Source organism: Uloborus diversus, chromosome 1 (assembly GCF_026930045.1).
Source record: "Uloborus diversus isolate 005 chromosome 1, Udiv.v.3.1, whole genome shotgun sequence".
Taxonomy (NCBI): Eukaryota; Metazoa; Arthropoda; class Arachnida; order Araneae; family Uloboridae; genus Uloborus; species Uloborus diversus.
This window is the reverse complement of record NC_072731.1, coordinates 67,777,118-67,802,236: the sequence shown is the minus strand read 5'-3', so window position 1 is coordinate 67,802,236 and position 25,119 is coordinate 67,777,118. Positions and strand designations below refer to the sequence as shown.

General features: G+C 34.0%; 1 protein-coding gene across 1 annotated transcript in view; it reads left to right on the top strand.

Annotated features, from left to right (window-relative positions):
• Nucleotides 1–447: 447 nt before the first annotated feature.
• LOC129230244 (N-acetyl-D-glucosamine kinase-like) overlaps nt 448–25,119 on the top strand; it is a 68,485-nt gene continuing 43,813 nt past the window's right edge. The window contains 4 exon segments of the mRNA XM_054864648.1: nt 448–694; nt 813–897; nt 11,377–11,475; nt 24,842–24,983. Coding sequence (XP_054720623.1) covers nt 663–694; nt 813–897; nt 11,377–11,475; nt 24,842–24,983 — 358 coding nt within the window. The 5' untranslated portion in view covers nt 448–662.

The following is a 25,119-nucleotide window of genomic DNA, read 5'->3' as shown; positions in this document are numbered from 1 at the left end:
GGCGCAAGGGGCGTACGTGCGGGAGGGTGCATCAACCCGTGGGTCGATGGGCCAGCCCGTCCCTTTCAAATTATCGATTCAAGTTCTTTTTTTTTTTACGCGTTTTTAGTTTTTCCAGTATATGTACAAATTCAACTGCATTAATATGAAAAAATATGTTTGGGTTACTTTATCAATCTTTGTAGCACTTTGTTTATCACGTGATAGTTTTATTCCTTCTTCACTTTTAGTGTGATTTTAAGGATTTTGTTCATCAGTACAATTTTTATTCACATTTCTCCTTCAATAATAGTTTGTTTAATTTTCTTTTAGAATTATAAATTGTGTATACGCTTTATATTCATTTATTTTTAAAAATGAACTCTTCAAGTCTGCGGATTATGCAAAGCCTCGTAGTTATAGATAAACATTTTATCTTTTATCTTGCTGCTTTTTTCACGTCGACCGGTTCCGCAGACAGCAGGGCACAGGGCTGTCTGCTAGTGTTTCGTTTTTATTCAAATTTCTGATTTCTAGTTGGGTGTTATTGAGTGTGTACAATTTATCAAACAGACTTCATATGCAAACCTAGAAGTTGTTTCAGTGTACTAGTATATTGTAAACTTTATTTGTGCTTTCCGTATCAATCTATTCACTGCTTCACTAATCGCCGTGAACGAAACATGGCCGAAAAACTATTTTGTGGTGTAGAAGGGTATCCCCTCACCTTTAAAAAAAACTTTTATTGCACTAAATTAGCTTAAAATAATCTCATTTTTTTCACATTTGTTTCCCTTAATATTATGATTGTGATTATTATTTTTATTTTGCAGTGGGGCGTCTGTATCAAAGTTAGTTTTAGTAAGAGGAACTGGAGAAGTTTTGTGTACTGTTGAAGGCCTATCCAGCAATTATTTGGTAATTGTTTCCACTACATAGATTTGTTGTTCAACTATGAAGTGACTTTTTTTTTTAAAGTGAAGCAAAAGTGACTGGGGCACCTGTAAGAAGGGTGTCCTAGATTTTTTTTTAAATGACAAACTTCAATACAAATACAAAAGTGACGACCAGCAACAGGCTCTGGGCCCAGCTAGACTGATCCTAGTCAATTTACAATCCCCAGTGAAGATCAATGGCCCTCTTAAAACTATCTACTCCCTTGCTCATTACCACCTCTTCGGGTAAACTGTTCCAAGGTTCCACTACCGTGCTAAAATGATAATTTTTCCTAACATCCATATTAGCCTGAGATTTAAATAGCTTAAAACAATGACCCCTTGTCCTGTTTTCAGTGCTAAACTTCAGCCCTGTAACATCTTATATCTTACTTTTATAAATTTAAAGAACTGAATCATGTCCCCTCGGTCTCTTCTTTGCTCAAGACTGTACATTTTTAGCCTTCTAAGCCTGGAATCATAGTCTAAGTGAGAAAGTCCAGTTCCTTGAGATAAATTGCCTTGTAGCTCGCCTTTGACCCCTTTCCAATACATTAATATCTTTCTTAAGATAAGGAGACCAAAACTGAACAGCATATTCCAAATGAGGTCTTACCAAACTTCTATATAAGGGCAGAAGAACTTCTTTAGATTTGTTTGAAATAGATCTATTGATAAACCCAAGCATCTTATTGGCCTTGTTACTAGCAATGCTGCACTGTTGGCTAAACTTTAAATCCTGACTTATTAAGACCCCCAGATCAGTAACTTTGTCTGCCTGACTAATGACTGAACCTTGCAAATAATAACTTGTACACTTATTTCCATGCCCTAAATGTAGCACTTGACATTTCCCAACATTAACAGCCATACCCCATTTATCAGCCCACTCCGTAATATGATCTAGATCCTCTTGCAGCTGTTTTGCTTGTTCTTTATTTTCTACAGTCCCCATAACTTTGACATAATCAGCAAAACAATTCATGTTCCCAGAAATATTTTTGTGAATATCGTTCATAAAAACAATGAACAAAACAGGCCCTAACACTGATCCTTGAGGAACCTTGCTTAAAACCTCACTCCAATTAGAATAATTTCCCCTCACAACTACCCTTTGTTTCCTTCCGGTCAGCCAGTTTTTTACCCAAATGAAAGTTTTCCCTCCTATCAGCTAATTTGCTAAGTAGAGCAACATGCGGTACCTTATCGAAAGCTTTTTGAAAATCAATGTAAACAACATCTACAGGCTTCTTATTGTCCAAAGCCATGGTAACTTTGTCATAGAAATGTAATAAATTAGTTGCGCAAGATTTACCTTTCCTGAAACCGTACTGAAAACTAGTCAATAGATTATTAGTCTCTAGAAAATTTACTATCTTAATTTTTATCAATGTTTCAAAAATTTTGCAATCCACCGAAGTTAGACTCACAGGTCTATAACTTCCCGCACTACCTTTAGACCCTTTCTTGAAGAGCGGTGTAATGTTAGCCAGCTTCCAGTCCTCTGGCACTGTCCCCGAGTTATAAGAAGCATTGAAAATATTTACGATTACATCTGCTAATTCCTCCGCACATTCAACTAAAATTTTTGGATAAATATTATCAGGTCCTGGAGCCCTAGTCTCTTTAATTTTTTTCAAATGAAGTAAAACGTCATCCCTGAAAAATACAAAGTCCTCAAGCTGTACTATAGCTTGTGTCTTGTTGGTGTCAACTGTTGAGATACAGTTATTGTTAAAAACACTCGAAAAAAAGTTATTAAGAACATTAGCAATATCACTATCGTCCTGAATTAAAATTCCGTGTTCATCAACCAGTGACCCAATATGACTATTTCGAACTTTCCCCGAATTTGCGTATGCAAAAAACTTCTTGGGATTCCTGTTTATGTTATCTGCCAGTCTTTGCTCCAACTCTCTTTTCTGAATCCGTACCAAATACTTAAATCTACGCCTTGCCTTACAATATTGGAGCCCATCTGCACTGTGACCAGTTTCTCTAAACCTGTGAAAAGCAGCTTGCTTGTAATTTAGAGCATCTTTAGTTTCCCTGGAGAACCACATTGGCCAAATTTTAGTGTTGACATCCTTCCTCCTAAAAAAAGAAACATGATCACCAACCGTTTTCACTAGCTTTTCCTTAAACTCTGCCCACTGAAGATTCACATCGCTATTGTCCAATCCAGAAGAAAAAACTGCTTTCAAACTCTGCCTAAGTGCCACAAAATCAGTATTTCTGAAATTGGGCACAAACCTAAAATTCTCTACTTTGTGCGTATCAAATTTAATCCCAAACCTAATACTGTTGTGATCACTGTGTCCAATGTGTTCCCCTACATATAACCCCTGAACAGAACCTTCCGTATCACTAAAAACTAGATCCAAAATCGCGTCCTGTCGAGTACCCTGAGTTACAATTTGATCTATAAAACAGTCACCAATGACTTTCAAAAATTCCTCTTCTCTGCTATTACTATGGTAAAAATTATTCCAATCAATTCCTGGAAAATTAAAATCTCCCATTATAATGACTGACCCCTTGCTCGAAATGTCACTAATAATACTAAACATCTGTTCATCTTGACCCTGGCTTAAGTTGGGTGGCCTATAGGGAATTCCATTCCTTAGTAAACTCATTGTTGTTACTATGGCCTACATCGGTAGTTCTCACCCACAAAGTAACTACATCCTCTTTATTAAAAACCCCCTTCTTTTCAGGAACCCTATTTACATCTCTTACCCGAGCCCCTGACAAACAACATCTAGCCACCTTACGTCTAACTCTGCCTATTGAGTTTCTCACCTCACGCACCATTGAATCTCCCAAAATTATACCCTTTGTTTCCCAGTCTGTTGCCTCAGCAATAATTTTCCCCTTTACGTCTGGAATATTCCCACTATCTAACGCACAGCTAATGCCCACCTCCTTTTTACTAACTTCCTCCTTTACCTCTGGAATATTCCCACTATCTAACACACAGCTGATGCCCACCTCCTTTTTACTAACTTCCCCCTTTCCCTCTGGAGTGTTTACCCCATCTACACTCCTACAGCCTAATGCTAACTCACCCTCCAAAGTAAGCATCCTAACTCTGATTTCTGAGAGTTCAACACAGTTAGTGCAAATGAAATCCTTCTCAGACTCATCCTTCCCCTTAAACAAGCAGAACATCTGACATAGGTCACAAGAAATCCACTTGTCCCCTTTACCACTTTTAACCTCCTTCATTATGCATATAACCCCCATTCTAGCTCAAAATGGTACACTTAAAAGTCAATACAAAAATGCAAAATTGAAGAAATAAAACTAATTATTAGAATTAGAAAGCATTGGAAGTAAAAATACAAAAATTACAAAATCCTAAGACAAGCAGTAAATTAAAATAAACAAGTTACACACTTAACAGAGCACTCAGGCTTAACAACAAGAAATCAGCACATTTTAGGCTTAGCTACAAAGAATAGAAAAACACTTTAAGAAAACAAGTAAATCAAAAATAAGACTTAAAAGCACAAAAATACTTAATTATATGATAAAATACAATAAAAATACTGAAATTAAAGCAGTAAAATAAACAATTACAGTAAAAAATCACTTATCTCAGGAGCAGCAAAATATCACCCCAGCAACACTAGCGCCCTCTATCGGTGAATGAAAAGCCAGGGTTAGTGATAAAAAGTTAGGAAAACTGAAAAATTTTATCGTGTCTTCATCACAACAAGATTATTTTTCAGTCAACATTTAAAAGAATAGTAAGTTTTTGACTAGAAAAAGGAGAAATTTTCTGTAATTGGGTAAATGCTGTTTTATACTACTTCATAGTATATTAGCTTATTTCCCTACTAGCAAAACTTCTTGCATCAACCTTGACAGATCTTGATATTATACTGACGGCGTCAATATTGACGTGTTTCATACTGCATAAAGCTTGCATAAAGGTTAAAAAGCAATATTACAATAACAACACGTATGCAACATTGCATTCATCTTAAAATATCAATATTGATATTATCTTACAATAACAACATTGCATACATGTTGACGCCGTCAAGATGATATTGATTTCATGCTGTCGCCGTCAAGGTAATTAGCACACAATAGAACAGGTGGACCTTCGTTGATACTTGCGCATGCGTACAATTCTTTCTACCCAGCGTCCCTCGCTTTGCTGGCACATCTTTCTCCTTCGACCTCTGGTTCAGTCGGTTCAGAGGAGCTGCACGTGGCGTTGCATTTCTTTAGGCTTCGTTAAGTTGGTTGCTTAGTTATTAGTGTGGAATCGTATTGTTTTAGGAATAACTTATGAATGACTGATAACGGCATTTGTTTATTAATATAGTACTAAACAAGTCATATCGCAGACGATGTGCGATCAATGTTAAAAATGGCCGAAAATAACTTTTTTCGTCCCTAGACTTTGAAACAAAGGACATGAAGCCCAGAATTTCGCATTATCACTTCAGCCTCACGAGTAAGATTAATTTTATTCAATGGTTATTTATGTTATTCTTTAAGATAAATTCGTGTGCTTTGTCAATGGGATATTTTCAATGCTGACATCCATTTGGAAATGTACTTTATTGTATTTATTTACTTATTTATTATTTTGCTTTCTTTACTCCTAAATATGTTATAAAAACTTCCGCAATTATTCCTAACTAGGCATTTTATGTCTTTATAATAACAATTAGAAGCATGAATTAAAAAAATAAGTCAAGTATTACGCAAAACGAAGAAACTTTCATTTTTTAAATTGAATTGCGAATACTATTAATACCCTTATATGAATTTCCGATCAGATGTCAGCTTTAAGAAAATATTCTTAGGCTAGAAAACTATCTTGAAGAATAACAGAAATAATTAAAGAATGAAATTTAATTCTCGAGTTTAAAGTGAACATAATACAAATAAATCAATAAATAAAACACCTTGCAAACGTGCTGATTTCATACTGTCATGTCAATGTATCCTGACATTTTCCTGTCATATCAATACGTATGCAATATTACAAAAGCAAGATCATCTTGCCTAGACCTTGATTTCATGCTGTCATGACAACATCTTGATATTATCCTGTCATATCAATACGTATGCAAGATTACAAAAGCAAGATCATCTTGCCTAGACCTTGATTTCATGCTGTCATGACAACATCTTGATATTATCCTGTCATATCAATACGTATGCAATATTACAAAAGCAGCCTACCTTGATATTTTCCTGATATTATGCTGCATACACCTTGTCAGTCAATATTGTGGCAGCCTGCTGACAGCATAAATGGAGTAACATAACAACATTGAGGCAGCATTAATGCAAGATGATTTTTCTTGCATGTCAACCTTTATGCAATACTGAGGCAAGATATTTTGCTTACTGGGTTGCTAGTGTACTATTCTTTCGTTTTTTTCTAATTGTCAAAAGATTGTGTAATGCCGTTGTGAAATGTTGCCTCATGTGTCATAATCAGGCCATGCATACCATCTCTCAATTATGTGCTTATTAGTGGTTGACTATATACAAATACAAATACAAATGTGACGACCAGCAACAGGCTCTGGGCCCAGCTAGGCTGGTCCTAGTCAATTAATTAGTCCCTAATGAAGATCAATGACCCTCTTAAAGCTATCCACTCCCTTGCTCATTACCGCCTCTTCCGGTAAGCTATTCCAAGTGCCCACGACCCTGCTAAAGTAGTAGTTTTTCCTGATTTCCAAGTTAGCCTGAGATTTAAATAGCTTAAAACAATGACCCCTTGTCCTGCTTTTCCCGCAAAAATTTAATCCATTTAAATCTTTCATTTTAATAAATTTAAATAACTGAATCATGTCCCCTCTGACTCTCCTTTGCTCCAGGCTATACATGTTAAGCCTATTAAATCTGGTATCATAATCTAAATCTGAGAGTCCCCTTACTAATTTAGTTACCCTTCTTTGAACCCTTTCCAATACAAAAATATCTTTCTTCAGATAAGGCGACCAAAACTGAACAGCATACTCCAAATGAGGTCTTACTAAACTCCTATATAAAGGCAGAAGAACTTTCTTAGATTTGTTTGAAATAGATCTATTGATGAACCCAAGCATTTTGTTGGCTTTGTTACTAGCAATACTGCACTGTTGACTAAACTTGAAGTCCTGATTTATAAAGACACCCAGATCCATAACATTTTCTGCCTGATTTATGATTGAACCCTGTAAACGATATCTCATACGCTTATTTCCATGACCTAAGTGTAGCACTTGACATTTCCCTACATTAACTGCCATACCCCATTTATCTGCCCACTTAGTAATATGAACTAAATCCTCTTGCAGCTGTTTTACTTGTTCTTCATTTTCGACAATCCCCATAACTTTTACATCGTCAGCAACATGGGCGGATTTATGGGGGGGCAGAGGGGGGCAATGCCCCCCCAGTTTTGGGAGGACTTTATGTAGTAACAACACATCTTCCAAAAATTAAAAAAAAAATTATTTTTTTTTTTTTTGAACAATTCAGAAGGGCATGGGTGGATTTATATTAGGGGGGCATAGGGGGGCAATGCCCCTCAGTTTCGGTTTCGGAGGACTTAATATAATAACAATACATCTTCCGGAATCTTAAAACAAAAAAATCATGACTTTTTCTTTTTTGAATAGTTCAATGAAAATGAAGAGAAAAGCGAATGTTCTTTTCTGATGAGAGAAAAAAAAAACGAACATTAAATACATATAGTACAGCTGTCATGGAGTAGATTAATTGGCCTTTTGAGAAATTCTAAAAAACATAGTTTTTTTCCCTTCTTTCTCTCTCTCTTTTTTTAAGAGAGAGAGAGAAAATAAATACTATCGCCAACTGAATAAATTTCAGTTATCTGAGTATTCTGATTAAATGAATCTTTTTACTTAGAGGGAGAGTACAATTTTACTTATTTTATAAATACTGTTTAAAAAGTAAGGTAAGTCATTAACATCTAAGTCTAAGTGAGTCTGTCCTTGTCATTTTTGAAATCCAAATAATTTAGTCATCAAAAGTTTTGGAAAAATTTACTGCAATTTTATAAAAGTCTATAAAAACTTAACAAAGATTGGTAAAATCGTAAAAATCCTTCAACTAAAAACTGTCGAATTTTCGTAAAAATTACAAGCAAAAGTTTGCAGGTAATAATGAATTACAAACAGGGCCGAATTTGCCCATAAGATAAACACGCTATTGCTTAGGGCCAATGTTTTGAAGTAAGTCCCTAACTCCCAAAAAAAAATTCATGATTCGTTCCTTAAAAAATGGAAATGGCTTGAAAAAACTAATTTCATATTTAAGTGCTTGAAAACCTTGAATATTTGGAAACGTGTGGCTACAAACCTTAAATTTTAAAATTTTTAACAAATGGTAGTGGGGGAGGGATGCTAAAATTTGTCAAATTCAGCTCCTTGCCACATCCTGTATTAAAAGTAAAAAACATGGATCTCACGTTTGTAACATATTATTTGAATTAAATTTTTGTGACTCACATGTTTCATATCTTGCTATTTATTCAATCCCGAATGCAGTATTTTGGAAATTCTTTTGTATTGATTGCTTTTGTCTTACTTCTTCTGCATATTGTCTATTTGTTTAGCACGGAAAAAAATACACACTACTTCTTTTTTTTTTTTCATTTTCTGCCCCACTTGCAACTGAAGAAAAATTGTTGTCATGTGAAATCTATGGTTTCTTTTTTCTTTTAAATTTAAAATAGCGATTTCTCACAAAGAACAGGGCTGTAAAAATTTACAATCAAGTACTAAAATATCAGACTTGAAAGTACAAATGAAGTGTGATAAATAATTTTAATTGTTCTAGAGTCCTTGAAAATAATTAGATAAGTCTTTGAAAATCTTAAGCAAAGTAAGCTCCAATTACTTCAACTGCATATTGTTAGTCTGTTTAGCCAGGAAAAAAAAAGCTACACTATTTCTATTCCTTTTCTTTTTCTGCACTACTTATAATTAAAAAAAGGTTGTTGTAATGAGAAATCTATAGTTTATTTTTTCTTTCAAACTTAAAATGGCTGTTTCTTACAGAGTTTGAACAATATTGTACAACTGTATAATCTAGTTATCAATTTCTATGTATATCCAATTAACCTTTAAAAGACTTCAAAATGCAGAATTTTATACCCATTTTACAAAATTTCCTCCGGGGGAGAAATCCCCGGCCCCCTAAAATTGGAGATATTCTATTTCCCACTTAAAAGGGAGCCTTGCGTCACTCTCTTGATACTAGCTGCCTTTCTTAAGGTCAATTCATAAAGGACAGCATGAAAACACACATTAATGAAAACAACACACAAAAAAGTAAAGCATGGACTTATGCATCACAGGAAACAGACAAAAACATGGGAGTGAGGAGAGGGAGGCAATAAAAATTTTGCTAAAAAAAAATCCTGCCCCCCCAGGAACTCGGTCCTAAATCCGCCTATGGTCAGCAAAACAATTCATGCTTCCAGAAATATTTTCATTGATGTCATTCATAAATATAATAAACAAAAGAGGCCCTAAAACTGATCCCTGAGGAACCCCACTTAAAACATCACTCCAATTAGAATGATTTCCTCTCACAACTACTCTTTGCTTCCTACCAGTAAGCCAATTTCTAACCCAAAGTAAAGTTTTCCTCCTATTCCTATGTCAGCTAACTTGCTGAGAAGAGCAACATGCGGTACCTTGTCAAAAGCTTTTTGAAAATCAATATAAACAACATCCACACATTTTTTGTTATCTAAAGCTGAGGTAACCTTGTCGTAGAAATGCAATAAATTAGTAGTACAGGATTTACCTTTCCTGAAACCATACTGCAAACTAGTCAACAGACTATTAGTCTCTAAGAACATCATGATCTTAATTTTGATCAAAGTTTCGAAAATCTTACAAATCACCGAAGTCAAACTTACAGGTCTATAATTCCCAGCAATACCTTTAGACCCCTTCTTGAAGAGTGGCGTTATGTTAGCCAGCTTCCAGTCCTCTGGCACCGTCCCCGAGTTATAAGAAGCATTGAAAATATGCTGAACTTCACACTAATTTTGTATTGAAATCAGTTTAAGAAGCATTTCAATCTGTATCTAGTTAAGTAACAATTTTTCCCTCTTGATTATTTGAGCTAATATGAGGGATTTATGTATATGTACTCTGTTCTTTAGCATAATATGTATTGAGTGCATAGTATTTGACCATAGTAAGTTTTTCTCCTGGAAAAATTGGATGTGACAGGCTTGAATGTATTTAACCAAGTAGTTCCCACCCAATGGAATCGGGGCTTATGTTTATCAATTGCTTAATGTTATTAAACTCACTCAATTCCATTTTTCTCCATTCATTTATTTGTAAGTTGTAAGATTGTTTTCTCCATTCATTCCGGTGTCCTGGTTGAACATTTCAGAAATCTGGCAAGCCGAAGTATAAGGAACTCAAATATATTTTAACTAATACGTAAACAGAACAAAAAAGTTTGAGGAATGCAGCACTAGATGAAGAGACACTTTATTAGACTTGAGCAGTTGCTGATTACCAACTCATAGAATCATTTGAGGAGTTTACTTTCAAAACAGATTCTATTTTCTTCATATTTTCTTGGCAAAACGAAAAAAAAAAGTTTTACTCACACACACTAACTGTTAGAATTTTGAATTTTTCACCATGTTTTGGTAGAATAACAAGTGAATATTGTCATAAGTCTAGGAATTTTTCCACAATTTTATCAGACATAAATTGCCAATTTTATTTTGGATGTATTCCCTTTTGGTGTAAAACATCATCACTTTTGCAAAAAAAAAAAACATTTTCTTCAGAAATAAACTTTAAAATTGAAACAAAATATTCCTCAATCACAATTTTTCAATTAATCAATTTAATCATTAATTAATCACAATTTAATAGTAATATTAATTGTTTAACTTTTAACATTAATTTAATAATCACAATTTGAGGTCGCACTTGCCTAACTGATAACATTTGCGCAAGGTGCTGCGATCTCTTAATATGGACTTTTATCATGCTTGATTGGAAATGCTCCATCAGTGCCTTGCTCTGCCATTTTATTTGTGAACTACTTTTGAGTTAGAAGTGGCAAATTCAAATTTGGATATGTGCCCTTTCGATATGAAAGTGAATGATTGGATACTGGCAAATAAGGGATGGGTTCCAGTTTGTGTAAAAGACCTGGCGAGAAATAAGGGAATCGATATACACCTTTTAGGTGGTAAAACCACTGTTTACGCATTTTTTAACGGTATATATAAACCACTTTGAGAAGAAAGAAATTCATGAGTCGATAGGGCTTATACTAGAGATTCTGAAAAAAAAGTTTTTATCCAAAAGTGGATATAATTTGTTTTGAAAGTAAACTCCTCATTTATATACTTGAAAAAGGAAAAAAATCATCTGTGTTAAAATGGCAGTGTTGAATTTATGTAATTTCAATAATTATACTATTTTAACAGCTTGTTGGACTTGAGGAATGCCAAAAGAGAATAGCTGACATGATTGAAACTGCTAAGGAAAAAACTGGTATTTCAACTCATACAGTTATAGATGGATTAGTACGTATGTTTTATCTTTTTTTCGTATTGCATAATATGCAAGTTTTTCCCAAAATAATACTACAGTAGAGAACCAATTATCCGAGAAGTTCGGGACCATTGCTGTGCCGGATATCTGAATTTCCCGGTTTTCTGGATCGCTAAAAAGCGCTATTGGCCGTTTGTTTATGAAACTTAAATTACTATAATAAACAGTAATACACATTAAAATAAGAAGAAAACATTTCAGAAATGCTTATTATTGTAAGTTATCCATAAGACCTGAGACCCTCATTCATTTTGAAAAGGGGAAAAAAGCCACTTTTCCATGTTTTAAAACAAAAGAAAATGAAGGGAAGGGCAAGCAACAAGTTTTTGAACATAAATGTGCGATTTTTCTACTTTATTGTATGTGTTAGATTTTTAATTTAAACTTTCACAAAAAGTGAAAGAATCACTTAATTTGAAAAAAAAAAAAAAAAAAAAAAAAAAAAAAAAAAAACGTTTTTGCATCATGCAGTATCAATCCTTTTTCGATGTAAACATTGCATCACGTTGTAACGTCATGTGTGCGATCGGTTGCAATGACTCAGTCAAGTGAATGAACTTTTGGGTGAACCGAGTCACCAGTTCATTGTATCTTATAACCGCGAGAATTTTTTTGTAGATTGAGTTACTTTTTGATTGGCAACATATCTTTAACTTTCTTGCATTGGCAACACATCTTATATTTTGCATATTCTTAATTTGACAGCCATGTGAAGACCTTTAAATACTTCGAGCGATCTTTTTCGCTCTCTCTCTCACCTCACATAGCCGCAAAATGTGTTGTACGTGATTTCGTGATGTCTGCCAGTGCCCTTTACTCCTGGCAGGGCGTAATACAACGTGATGTCTATTTCAAAGTCTTAAAACGCCTTTAGGCTTATTTTTGTATGTTACGTAAATGCCATATATTCCTTGGAATCAGCATGTTCGTAAAAACTGAATGTATCGTTGTATTTTAGCGGCTAATCTTTGTCTATTCGTCTAAATGTTTTTTTTATATCAATGAAGATGTTGTTCGTCAACTTAAGTAATCCTTTGTGGATAATAAATACAGATTTTCCATGAGGAAAAATGCTTCACGTGTTTTTCTTTCCAACTTCAGGCTATGGACATTTTTATTTGCAAGTTCACTTCTACTAGCGGTGTAGTAAGTCTAAATTTCACTACACATAATGCTCACAGTATGAAAGAATTTGTTTTCTTGAATGCGCTTTTTTTTAATTAAAATTTCTTGTAAAAGTTTGGTGTTTGCGATTATGGTAGTTGTTGATAACTATTGCTTTTACAATAGAAATTTGATTTATGAGTCTTGCATTTAACGATTTCTAGATTCCATCATCAACTATCCAAAAAATTCGCAAATCTAGTTTTTGGTGTTTCTCGCGCTTTTCCGATGTCACTTGCACTCTAAACGGCTTTAATTAGAGACTATTCAATAAAATATAGCATTAGAATGTTACAATATTCATTTCTTTAGTATTTAGTTGGAATAAAACACGAAAATTTCAGACCCCCGCGTTACGGATAACTCTCTGAAGTTCGTTTTTGTAAACATTTTCCCGAATTACAGATGAGTAATATGGTATTTATTAACCCATTCTTTGCCCCGGCCGATACAGGATCGGCCGCGCAGTTTGTGTTAAAACTGCCCCGGCCGATTCAGGCTCGTCGCAAGAAAGTGGTTCCTAACTGCCTTCGACGATCCTGTGTCGTCACGGCGTTTCTAGCAGTTTTTGCCTCTGCCGAATATGTGTCGGCGATCCTTCCAGGGGCAGAACCCTGTTATTGCGCTTCTCTGTTGGGTTCTGGTGCTTTTAGGCGAGCGGTAATCAAGCTCTTTTCCTTAGACAAAAGGGATGTAACTTACAGTATTTCACGAAATTTGTTGTAAATTATTTTATTTTACTAAGATATTAACCCTTCAATTACTCTTAGATGGGACACGTATAATGCTTCAAATAATCAGGCATTATATTTTTATCTTTTCGTGGAAGCTTTGTTTCTTAGCATTCTGGCATTCGAACTCCTGATGAACAAGTGTGAAAATATTTCCTTACTCATTTACCAATATTTCTATGCCTGAATAAATCAAAGAAACAGAAATATTTTTTTCTTGTTATCAAAAATCCACCTTCTTACTCAAGCAACCTTTGTTAAATTGTTCATAATCCTCAAATTTTATAATTTATTTTACACACTATTATTTTTTTAATTTTCTTACATATCTTAATTTTGTACGAGTATGTTTTTTTTTTATTATTATAATGTGTTTACTATGCTTTTTAGTTATTTGTATACCATTATTATTTTTTAATATTCATTCATTTTTGAATCGTGATATTTTCAAACTTAAATTATAATGTTTTATATTCGCGGCACCCTTTGATGAATTTTTAGTGATACAGTTTTGAATATTTTTAATTTCACAAACAAAAATTATGACGATCGCATTGATTATACATAATAGTTGACTCCTATGCAAAACATAAAATATATACTACAGTACAAATGAAATGATAATATCTTGAGTTCTTTTCGCTTTACTCATACAAAACTAAACATTCCTTTTCTCCCTTTCTTTTTCAGATTTTATTTATTGTTTTAAAATAGCTCCAATGTTTTAATTGCACCTTCTTTTATGAGATTTTAAAAATAGAAATAAAACATTTGATTTCTTTTCAATAATCAAATTGCCTTAATTAGTAAATAATCCTATGAAACTAACTAAAATTTATCCAAGTATGTTTTAAAAAAAAAAAAACAATCCAACTCGATTTCAAGCAAAAATTTTCTTTTTTTTTCTTCTGAAGACATGTTCCCAAGTACAAGCAGTAAAGCTTGCTTTGAAATTCCTTTCTGATTCAAACTGAATTGTTGTACGAAAATAATGCGAAAGGGTTGACCACAAGACACCAAGGGGGGGGGTACCTCCTTAAGGGGAATCCGCCCAGGCCGATTCCTCTCTCAGCTGGGGGCTTTTAGTTGTATGCACAAAGGTATCCTTTAGGGAAATAGGGGGATTAGCCGCAAGTTTTGATCTTTTGTAAGCATTTATCTTTAAAAATACTTCCCACGCTTGAGCCAACTGATATCTGGACACTCAGAAGGGATTTTAAAAAGTCATCGGAATTAGGATAAAAGAACCGACCAGTCTCTGTGTGTATAGGTCGTTTTGAAGGGTCCACAATGTATCAGAAGGCACCGAAGAATACTTTTTATCCTCTTAGAAAATCATTCCCACAGTTATTAAAGCGTTTTTGGTCCATTCCACAGGTCCAACTCACAGGTTGTATCGATCAGTCCAATTGTTTAAAGAATGATTTGTTGAGCCATTTTTGAAAGATAGATCATCTTACATTTAACAGTTCTTAAGATTTCTTAAGTGTATAAAAAGAAAAAAAAAAATGATAATACTGAGGTAAAAGCAAAAAAAAAAAAAAAAAAATAATAATAATAATAATAATTGAATAAAATAATTAGTGTTATAAAAATAATTGCTTTTTTGTCCTATCCCTCTATTGTTTATTTTCCCGTTATGTACTGTGTAAAATTTAAGGAATATTTCAGCACATATTAGCAACCTTGTATTTTATTGCACTATTTAATTCAGGGCCAAAAAAAGTAATAAAGCGAAGCGATTTTCGAATGCAAGCTGAACAGCAAAAACAACATTAAAATCCCGATAGCAAAATGGGGAAGAAAGTGCTATTGCAACGTAGCAAAAAAGCAACTCCGTTCGTTATCTGCGGCATGCGCGTTAAGGGGTTTCGGGTTGATTATGGAATGGGTTAAGAAACCGTTCATATTCTTTTAGATATTTGAAAAAAAAAAGCTGAGTTTTTTCTAAAATTTCCAAAAAAATGCGCATTTTTTAAAAAATGGCGGGAAAAATTGGCGAAAGGTTTGCCGGTTTTCTGGGTTTCCCGGTTTTTTGGTTTTTCCGGATAAAAGGTTCTGCACTGCACTGAACTTTAAAAAATCATCGAAAACTAAGCTGTTACTTTTTACTATGTTATTGATAATCAGGCCCGGATTCTGCGGTGCACACAGACTCCGCTATTGCGTGCTGGAGGTGGTCACATTTTTAAGGTGCCCAGAGGCCCAAAAAAATTGGAAAAAAAAAAAAAACTAGCACTAACACTTATTAACAATGCAAATATACTCTGCTGGCCTCTGGGGAGGGGTCCTACAGATTCTGTTGCCCAAATTTATCGATCCGGACCCTGTTTGATATTAATTATTACAGAGATACAAACACATGAACGAGGGCCCCTCTGACTGTTCTGAATGTTTACAGTAGGAAAGATCACTTTTCCCATTTTGAAAGATTGGGTGGTGGGGGGGGGGGGGGTATTGATGGTGTGTAAAAGAGAACTACTGTATTAAATATTATGTATTAAAAAAATTGAAACAAAAATCATACATATAATATTCATGCAAAAAACTTTTCCAATTTGTATACCATTAATATATAATTGATTCAAAAAAAAAAAAAAAAAAAAGGAAAAAAAAAAACTTCGAAAGTACGAATATATTTTGTGTATTTTAATTATTATGAAGTTATGAATGAGTTAGTGCTCAATTGGAGACCTCGGTGAAAGAAGGAATAATCTTCACATTTGAAAAAACTCTCCTGAGTTACTTATTAAGTAACTTGCTCTCTGTTTTTGTATTACAGGATTCAGTCCAGGTAGAAATTTAAAAAATGCTACAAAAATTATTCCAATTAATTTGTATTCATGTTTCATTTTCTTTATGTTTTTTAACGTAAAATACATAAGTTAAGTTATTTATCCCTTTGTAGTACTCAATCTTAAATGTTAATAATTAATGATCCTTATTATTATTTTTATTAGCTTTTCTTTGACAGTTCAAATATCTTTTTGGTTAATAAACTGACCACAGTGAATTTAGTTGCATAAAACATTTCTAGAGTTTATTATGCAGGAATATACATTAAAAAGTTTCATGTTTTAGAACATCATTGATGTTTTAGGGTCAATATATCGACACCATCAATGTTTCAATTTTGATTTTTATCCATGTTGCATGTTTTTGTTAGGGTTTATAAAGGGTCAAAAACTTTTCTAGTTAGTGATCAAAGACAGGGGTGCCCATCCCCCCCAAGCTCAATGGCGCAAATTCCCCCCCAAAAAATTTCTCGCTTTCGAATAGGGTTAAACATAAGTTTTTAAAGTATCTAATTTCTAGTCGAATTTACGGGAGGGGGGGGGGGCTACCCCTTACAAATACAATTTGAACTTAAATACTGTTGGATTGTTCCGCCTCGCCTTCCCAAAATTTACAACGTGGACCTTGATTAAACAAGTTTTCGAGACCCCTGAGTTTTGCTGCACCCTTTTTTTTTTTTTCAAACGTATGAATAATTACAGGGAGAGTGGATTTAACTTCCTGTTAAGGAATGGAGTCATTACTAGATGTATGTAACATGAACCTTGAAACGGAAATATAAGTCACTTAGCTACGGGGTCCGGGAGGTGTCTCCCCGGGAAATTTTTCGAAAATGTAGTTTTAAAACCAGTTTTAGACGATCTCTGGTGATATTTGGGGCATAAAGGTTCGATGACCTCTTTCCGGTAATTTTTCAATATTGAAACTTCAAAACGCAGTTGTAGATAGTCTACCGTTGTGTTAGGGGGAGGAGCGAGGTTCGGGGGCTTGTCCTCCGATAAGTTTTCAAAATTGTAGTTCTAAAAACGCAAGTTTTTGACTATCTGTGGTAATATTAGGGAAAAAAAGAGATTCGGGGGCTCGCCCCCGGAAAATTTTCGCGATAAAAGTCTTAAAAACCCTATTTTAGGCTATCTATGGTAAGGGGACAAGCAGTTTTCTGAAATTGATCCTCTAAAATTACAATTGTAGCCGACCTTTGTGACGTTAAGAGAAAGAGTTTTGTGAAGCTCTCCCGGAATTTTCTCGAAACTGAAGCCTTGAAAATGAAATTTAAGACGATCTTTAATAATGGTGACGAGAATGGGGGAAGGGAGAGTGGCGCTCCACTTAAATTTTCGAACTTGTAGCTTTATGTAAAAATGCAGTTTTGATAGATCTTGATCAGGGCCATCGCTAGGTCAGAAAACGGGGGGGGGGGGGATGTACGCATTTGGTGGCCCCTTAATTGTTTCAAACGCATATTACAATATGCAGAGGGAGAGATTTAGTTTCTGGTTTATCTGGGATACTCAATTTACTCTACCTTAGTACTAGTAATATAAATTTAATTGTAAGGAAAAAATTCAATCAGAAATAGGGGGTGTACGAGGGCTACCTCCTGGCATTTTTTCGAAATTGAAGATATAAGAGCGCAGTTTTAGACTATATTTTAACTTGGATAGGAAGTAGAGAGGAGGTCCAATATATCCTCTCCGATATTTTTTACCCAAGTTTAGGTTCCCAAAATACAATGTACGTTATAATTGATTATGAGAGGGGGTCCGGGGGCTCTCCCTCGGCAAATTTTCAAGATTGTTGGTTGAAAAACTCGGATTTAGACGATCTATGGTGATGTCACAGGGGGAAGAGACTCGGAGTCATCCCCTGATAAATTTTCAAACTTCTTCACGTTCCAAGCACGCAATTGTGAATTATTTCTGATTGTGTCAGATAAAGGGGGGTCCGGGGACTCTCCCCAAGGACGTAGCCAAGGGGTGGGTCCATGGGGTCCGGACCCCCCCTTCCCGAAAGACCCCTGTCCTTTTTTTCTCAGTTGTTGCATCTCGCATCAACAAAATTTTTCCGAAAGAGAATGTTTTTATAACACCCTGCATTTTCCACCTAAATATTCCCAGTAATAGCAATTTTCTCAGCGCTTGAGTCAATTCAGAACACGAGATCCTCGTGGCAACAACTGCAGGTTCCCAATTTTCGTCTGCTTTTTGCTGTGTCACTTACTCCGTCCGAAACGGGGAAATGTCCCTTTCGACTTTCAAACCAGCTAGGTCCTGTGACCTTGAAATTCAGCCCCTCTCCTTGGTCCATCAAATTGCCATTGGCAAAGTAAAAACAAGCATTTATTGCCACTTCCGCTGTATCCCACAGGCTCATTGGCGTGGTTTTCTTCATTTCTTTCTCTTTTCTTTTTGGATTTTCGTGGATTTCGTAGACGCATGTTGTACGAAAGACAGCCAGAGTGAGGTGCGTTCCTGGTGAATCAGTAATTGAATTCCGATTCTTTTCTGTTTTAACACGCAGTTTTTATCTACATCATACTTATAGGAAACATATCCTGAAGAAAAATATATGCAAAAGAAAATCAAGTTTACCCAAACTAGGTAAGTTGCAGTGCTCCCTTTTAAAGTTTTCTTAAAAATACAAGTAATTTTACGTGTTAATGTGTTTTTCCATTTAAAAACTAATTTTAGATTCTAAGCCAGCAGTGAAAAAAGAAATTCTACACATTTCATGTGCTTGAGGATGAGAAAAAATTATTGATTTTTTTTTCATTTTAATTCTTTATATTTTTGACTTGGTTCATTTCAGATTCATTTTATATTTTGATAACAATTTTATTTGAACTTTTAGATTATTTTTAACATTTCTCTCCTTTCTGAGTAACAAATTACATAGATTTTTTTTCTGATGTTCCCCCCCCCCCCCCCAATATTTAAGCATGATCATTGAACATATTAAATGCCCAAGAAGAATTCGTGTTTGAAGGTAAAATAAATAAAATAAATGAATAAATAAAACTTGAAGTTGATGTGACGAATTTTTTGCGGAATCAAAATTTTATAGAAAAATAATTGAAAATTACTTGAATATTTTTCTGTGATCAGTTTATGAAATTACAAGTTCAGCCATATTAAAGCATGTAATAAGTAATTTATTACGAATTAATACTTTTAAATCTTACTGACTTGTGATTCTATGATCCCAAAAGAAAAACAGTTTTTTAATTGAAGAAAAATTATCTCTCTCTCTCATCTCTTATTCGATGTTGTCCCAAAAAGCATATTTGTATTCCAATTGTACTGAGAAGTTATTTAATTAGCATCTATGCATCCATCTTTAGTAAATTATGAAGGTAGCATTAAATGTAACAAAAAACAGGCATATGCATTTAACTATAAATTGCTACGTGAAAATTACCGCTATTTATTGCGCTACAAGCAAAGAAACAAAAAAGGTGAATACGAGATAAATTTTTTTGAGTTTTTCGTTTCTATATCGCTTTTTTTTTTTTAATTTTTTCGACTCTTATTTTCTTCAAGCTAAAGATATTTGCTATTTCTTGCAATAAAGTGTTTTGCTAACATCGTATTAAAGAAAAAAAATCATTGCCTGCGTTGTAAAATGTGATATGTATTTTGTTAAAATTAACAGCACCTTGTTAAAATAAAATCACACAGATGTTTAATTTAATTCATTAGGTATACATTCCATTAATCGGCATGTAAAAGATCCCTTAGGTCGTTTGAGCTTTTGACAAAATTAAATTTCTTTTGCAGTTTCGCATCGAAAAGAGCTCAGGTGTCTCCATCTGGTGGAAACTGGACATCAAATTTTTCTCTGACATTCACATCCGCGCCTTAATGGTGGCATATGAATGACTGGATGCCATATGGTTGGTTCTCACTTGTTCCGCAAAAGGCTAAAACCTCTAACACAGCCCCATTAGAAAAAAAAATGATAAAAAAACGGCAATACGCCTTTTCCGATATTTAAAATTTTTTCGAACATCTTTTACCCTTTGAGGAACAGTGACTTCACTTGAGAACCCCATTTATTTCTTGCTTCTCTTTTTTTATTTCAGCTAACTGGAATCATTGTGTCAGTTGGCTTAAGAAAAAAAATTATATATATAAAAAAATGGTTGCATCAAAGGAACACTCCGTCTCTCAAAGAGTTAATAGTTTGTTCAAGCTTTTAATTGATGAAAAGGAATGATAATTATAAAACGAATAAGATTGGAAATATCATTCTATTTCGCATTATCAAAAGAATATTATAAATGTAAATCAATAAAAACTAATTCAAACTTTTTAAATGAAACCTTGTTAATATTTTCGTTGAGAGAGTTGTGGGATTTTGCCTGAAATGTTGTTCAAATCGGACAGGGTTACGTTATATAACATTCATATAGTTATACATTCGACTCCATAGATATAGATATATTTATCCTCATATAAATAATGCTGATGATCAAGTAACCCGCGTGTTTCAACAATGAATTCGCGCCACGGCATGATATGTAATTTGATAATATGTTTTGGTAATGATTAACATTCAGGGAAAGGCTTTATTGTGACAAGACTGAACTCGATCCGGTAACTTAACAGTTCTACTGGTAAGACTGTGTCATCTCAGAGGAATGAAGAAACGAAAACAATGAACGCTATCTACCGGAGTTTAGGGTTAATCCACTGGTGTTAGAGTTAAAATTTCAACTATCAAAATATTACCAAACAGGCAATTGCTTCTTTCAAATGTAGAAGAGTTGAAGCAATTTTCACCCGTCATACCTTGATGGGCTACTTTCTAGTTTTCAAATAAAATGGCATAAGTACAAATGTACATATTTTGTTGAAATATATTACAAAGCTTTAATATTTTATTAAATTATCGCATGCATTTTCCAAGTAATTTCTAGAACAGTTTTCGTTTTCCGTTTTTCTTTTAATGTGCCCTTTTTATTAATAGAAAATATTTCACTCATTTTCAGGAGGACAGAGGTTCACCCATGTTTGGAAACTTTGTGTGTGATAACTTTCAGTTTAATGTTAATTTACAAACTTTCAATAATTAATTTACCACTTAATATAAAATTTTTGTTAACTAATTTTAACTAATGACTCCATTAATTTCAATTATTTAATTAATTTTAGTTAATTATCATATTTTAATAATCAGTTTTAATTGGATTTATCTTATCTTGTGTAACTATCAGCTACTAATTCTGCTTTAGCATGCCTCCTCTTTTGAAGTTCGTGCAACCTTGGACCCCCCCCCCCTTAACAAAGTTCTAGCTACGTGCCTGCTCTCCCCCGGGAAAAATTTGAAAATTGTAGTTCGAAAAATGCAGTTTTAGACGATTTATAGTGATATTATGGAGAATAGAGATGCGAACGCCATTCCTCCAAAGTTTTTGAAAAATGAAAGCTTTAAAATGTGGTTGTTGACTTTTTTGTTAAAATGGAGTGCACCCCCAGTTCCTTGAAATTAAAGCTCCGAAAACGTAATTTAAGCTTTACTGAACTTACTTCACTGAAGGAGGAGGGGGGAGGGGAGTCTTGAAGGGGCTCGCGCACAGAAACGTTTGAATGATGTCAGAAATGAATTGAAGCACTAAAAACAAGATTTAAGACTTTTTCGGTAATGTTGGCGGGAGAGAGAGGGGTGCATTCTCTCGAAAAATTTCTGATCTGTAGAAAACGTAGTTTTAGAAGATTTTTGATAATGCTAAAGTTAATGGGTGGAGAGATTTGGAATTCTCCCCTGAAAATTTTTCAAAATTGAAATTCAATTAACGCAATCGTAGGCTATTTTAAATTCTGTTAGAGGGGTGGGGGGTTTGGGAGATCTCCCACGAAAAATTTTCTGAATCCTTAACAATAAAATTTTTGAGGATCTTTGGTAATATTAAGAGAAGGGCAGGTTCGGGAGACCTCAGGGAGTTTTTTTTAAGTCCAAAAGACGAGATTTATTCGGCCGTGAATGATGATGATTGATTAATTGAGAGGGCATTTCTCGGGGGTTATGTTGGGAAAACTCTCATGGTTTTCGAAACTGCAGCCCTGATATTTTTGTTTTCTTGAAATACAAGCGTCTGCGGCCCCATAAAAAGAACTTTTAACATTTCGAACGGATCTGGTAATTTTTTGCGATATGTCCTATTTAATCCACTTCATTTTATTTTAAATGTTCCTCCTGTATCTCTTGATTAAGCTTTGATTTACTTACGATTTTTACTTTCAGACATTTAGAACTTCTGGTGTGATCATTCATCACAACACTTTGAATCTCTCTTAGCATTAAACTGTTTTTTTTTTCTTTCTCTCTCTGTGTGTTTCAAATATATTTCGGCGACCCAGGCATCTTTCTCCACTTAGCAACGATTTTCAGAACAATATTTTTCATCAAAAAAATTACATATGGGAATGTTTCGGCGGTCCCTATGAAGCCATCCTATTTATTTATCTTTTTTTTTTTTTTTTAAACTGAAGAATCATGAAGCATGGTTTTGTATAACCAGGGTCGCCGAGAGACAAGGCGTGCACCATGTTAGTTTTGACACCGGTTCTCCCTCCTATTATGTTTATTTTACTCATGCACAATACTTTAGTTTGAGCCAGGCCCATAGTTTCCGATTAGGCAGACATACCCACTCTGCGGCCTAGTGAATATTGCACTGAATACTACTTTTTGCGTTAAAAATGTTTGAAGCGCACATTTCCGCGGCCCTTACTTTGATAATCTTAATTAAAGAGAATCATGGATGTACTAAATTGTATTGTAACATTACATTTTCCATTCAAATTTTACTGAAAAAATACTTTTTGTCTCTATTATTTCAGTTGTTCAATTGTACTTACTATTTTAATTTTTTAAAACAACGAAGAGTTTTTTTTTTCTTCATTCGTTACATCGCCAAAAGTAAATTGGCGGCTCCACTTATGAAAAACTGGGGGGGGGGGGGATTGTAGCACCCCCCTCCCTTGGCGTCGGCCCTGATATTGATGGAAGGTGAGTTTCGGTGCCATTCAACCGGCAGTTTTTCGAAATAGATACTCCAAAAAAATCAATTCTAGGATTGTCTTTGATTGTGTTAAGGAGAGAGGGGGGGAATCAGGGGTTCTCTCTTATAAATTTTTCAAAATTGCAGTTCTAAAAACGCAGTTTTAGATGACTCTTAATGATAAAGTTATTCGGGTGTTATTCGGGCGTTACAGTGAGGGGCGCTCTCTTGAAAGTTTTCCAAAATTGAAGTTATACATAGTCAAAAAGGATGGATAGCTACAGATAACAGATACCATGTGATAGATATTCTTCGGAAATCCTTAAAAATGGATTCAGCTATTTAGTACATATTGAAAATCAGGACTCGAGAATTTTAACGAATCAAATATCCTTCTATGGATATCAGATATAGAAGAAAATAAAGATGATTTACGAAAAATAATTAAAACACCTTAAGAAAAGACTGTTCTGCTTCCATCAGCGAAAACCAACATCACTGAAAGTTTTAATAAAAATCATCTAATGATAATTTGAACCAATCAGTTTAAAAATGGTAGAGAGGATGATAGTAAAGTAAAATTCTACATATACTTCAGCTAGTTTATGGAAAAACTATAGAATTGTCGATTAGAGGGATTAAAAATATGTTATTGACAAACTTCAAAACTAGTTCTTAACGATTATCAAAGTGCAAATGAATCAATGAAAGACCAGTTTATAGTGGTCAGAATTATTACAAACAAAAATTAAGAAGAATGGAAAACTTTTTATTTTAGTCATTTTTGATCTCTCTCCCTCTCGTCACTGTCACACGTATTTATCATGCAGAATAGAGCTACTTCCGGAAGATTTATAATAAATTAAATAGAAAGCAAATCGTCTGATCAAGCTTTAAAACAGGCACCAACTCCATCCCGTCTCTGATGTTCCCTTTATTGAAAAGAGAGACGGGTATTAAATTTTGGAAAGAGTACGTGAAAAAAGTATTACTTATGCATCTATTTCTTGTTGAATAAGTTTAAATATTTTTTCTTCTAAAAATCAAAAATTTCATGTTCCAAAGAAAATTAAAACTTCCGAAAAAAAATCCCCCTCAAAAATTTTGATGGCGCAACTTGCGCCATAATCCCCCCCCCCCCCCTGTGGGCACCCCTGATCAAAGAGAAAATTCTTTTTGAAATATTTTCAGTGCCCTGTAACTCAAAAACTCAAAAACAACTTTAAAATAAAATAGCAATAAAAATTGCAAACATGTGTTATTAGGTTGAAAAGAATCCTTTTTTAATGACAAATATGGATTAAAAAGCACTTGACAAAAGTCAAATGTCGTTTCATCAATCCACTCATTTTCTTTGCATTAAAAATGTGGCGCTTTGTAATTTTGTAAAATGTTTCTGTAGCTGCACTTATTTTCAAATTTCATGGTATTGCACGAAAGTACATAATTTTTACTTTCTTAATTGATTCAGATTAAACTACTGACATTTTTATTTCATTATTTTTTGTATTATTTTTGATTCCAGAAAAGCAATCTGCTAAAGTACTTTTGCAAATCAAAAAATTTTATTTAGTATTTTTTGAAACAAATTTTGAATGCACATTGTTTGCATATTCATGGTTGACTGTCAATGTTTCTTTACAGGGCTTGTGCATGAGTGGCTGTGAAGAAGAAGAAGCCAATAGAGAATTTGAAAGAAATTTTTCAAGAAAGCATCCACATCTGATGAAGCATTGTACCGTCGCAAGTGATACATTTGGACCTTTGTATGCTGTTAGTCCAAAAGGTTTGTAAATCATTAATATTTTTAATGCAAACTCATTAGATCTGAAAAAAATTTAATTTTTAGTTGATTTTGAGTGGCCGGTAGATACTTACTAGTAGTTACTTTTTTATTGTTAGTGGCCAGTACTTTTTTTAAT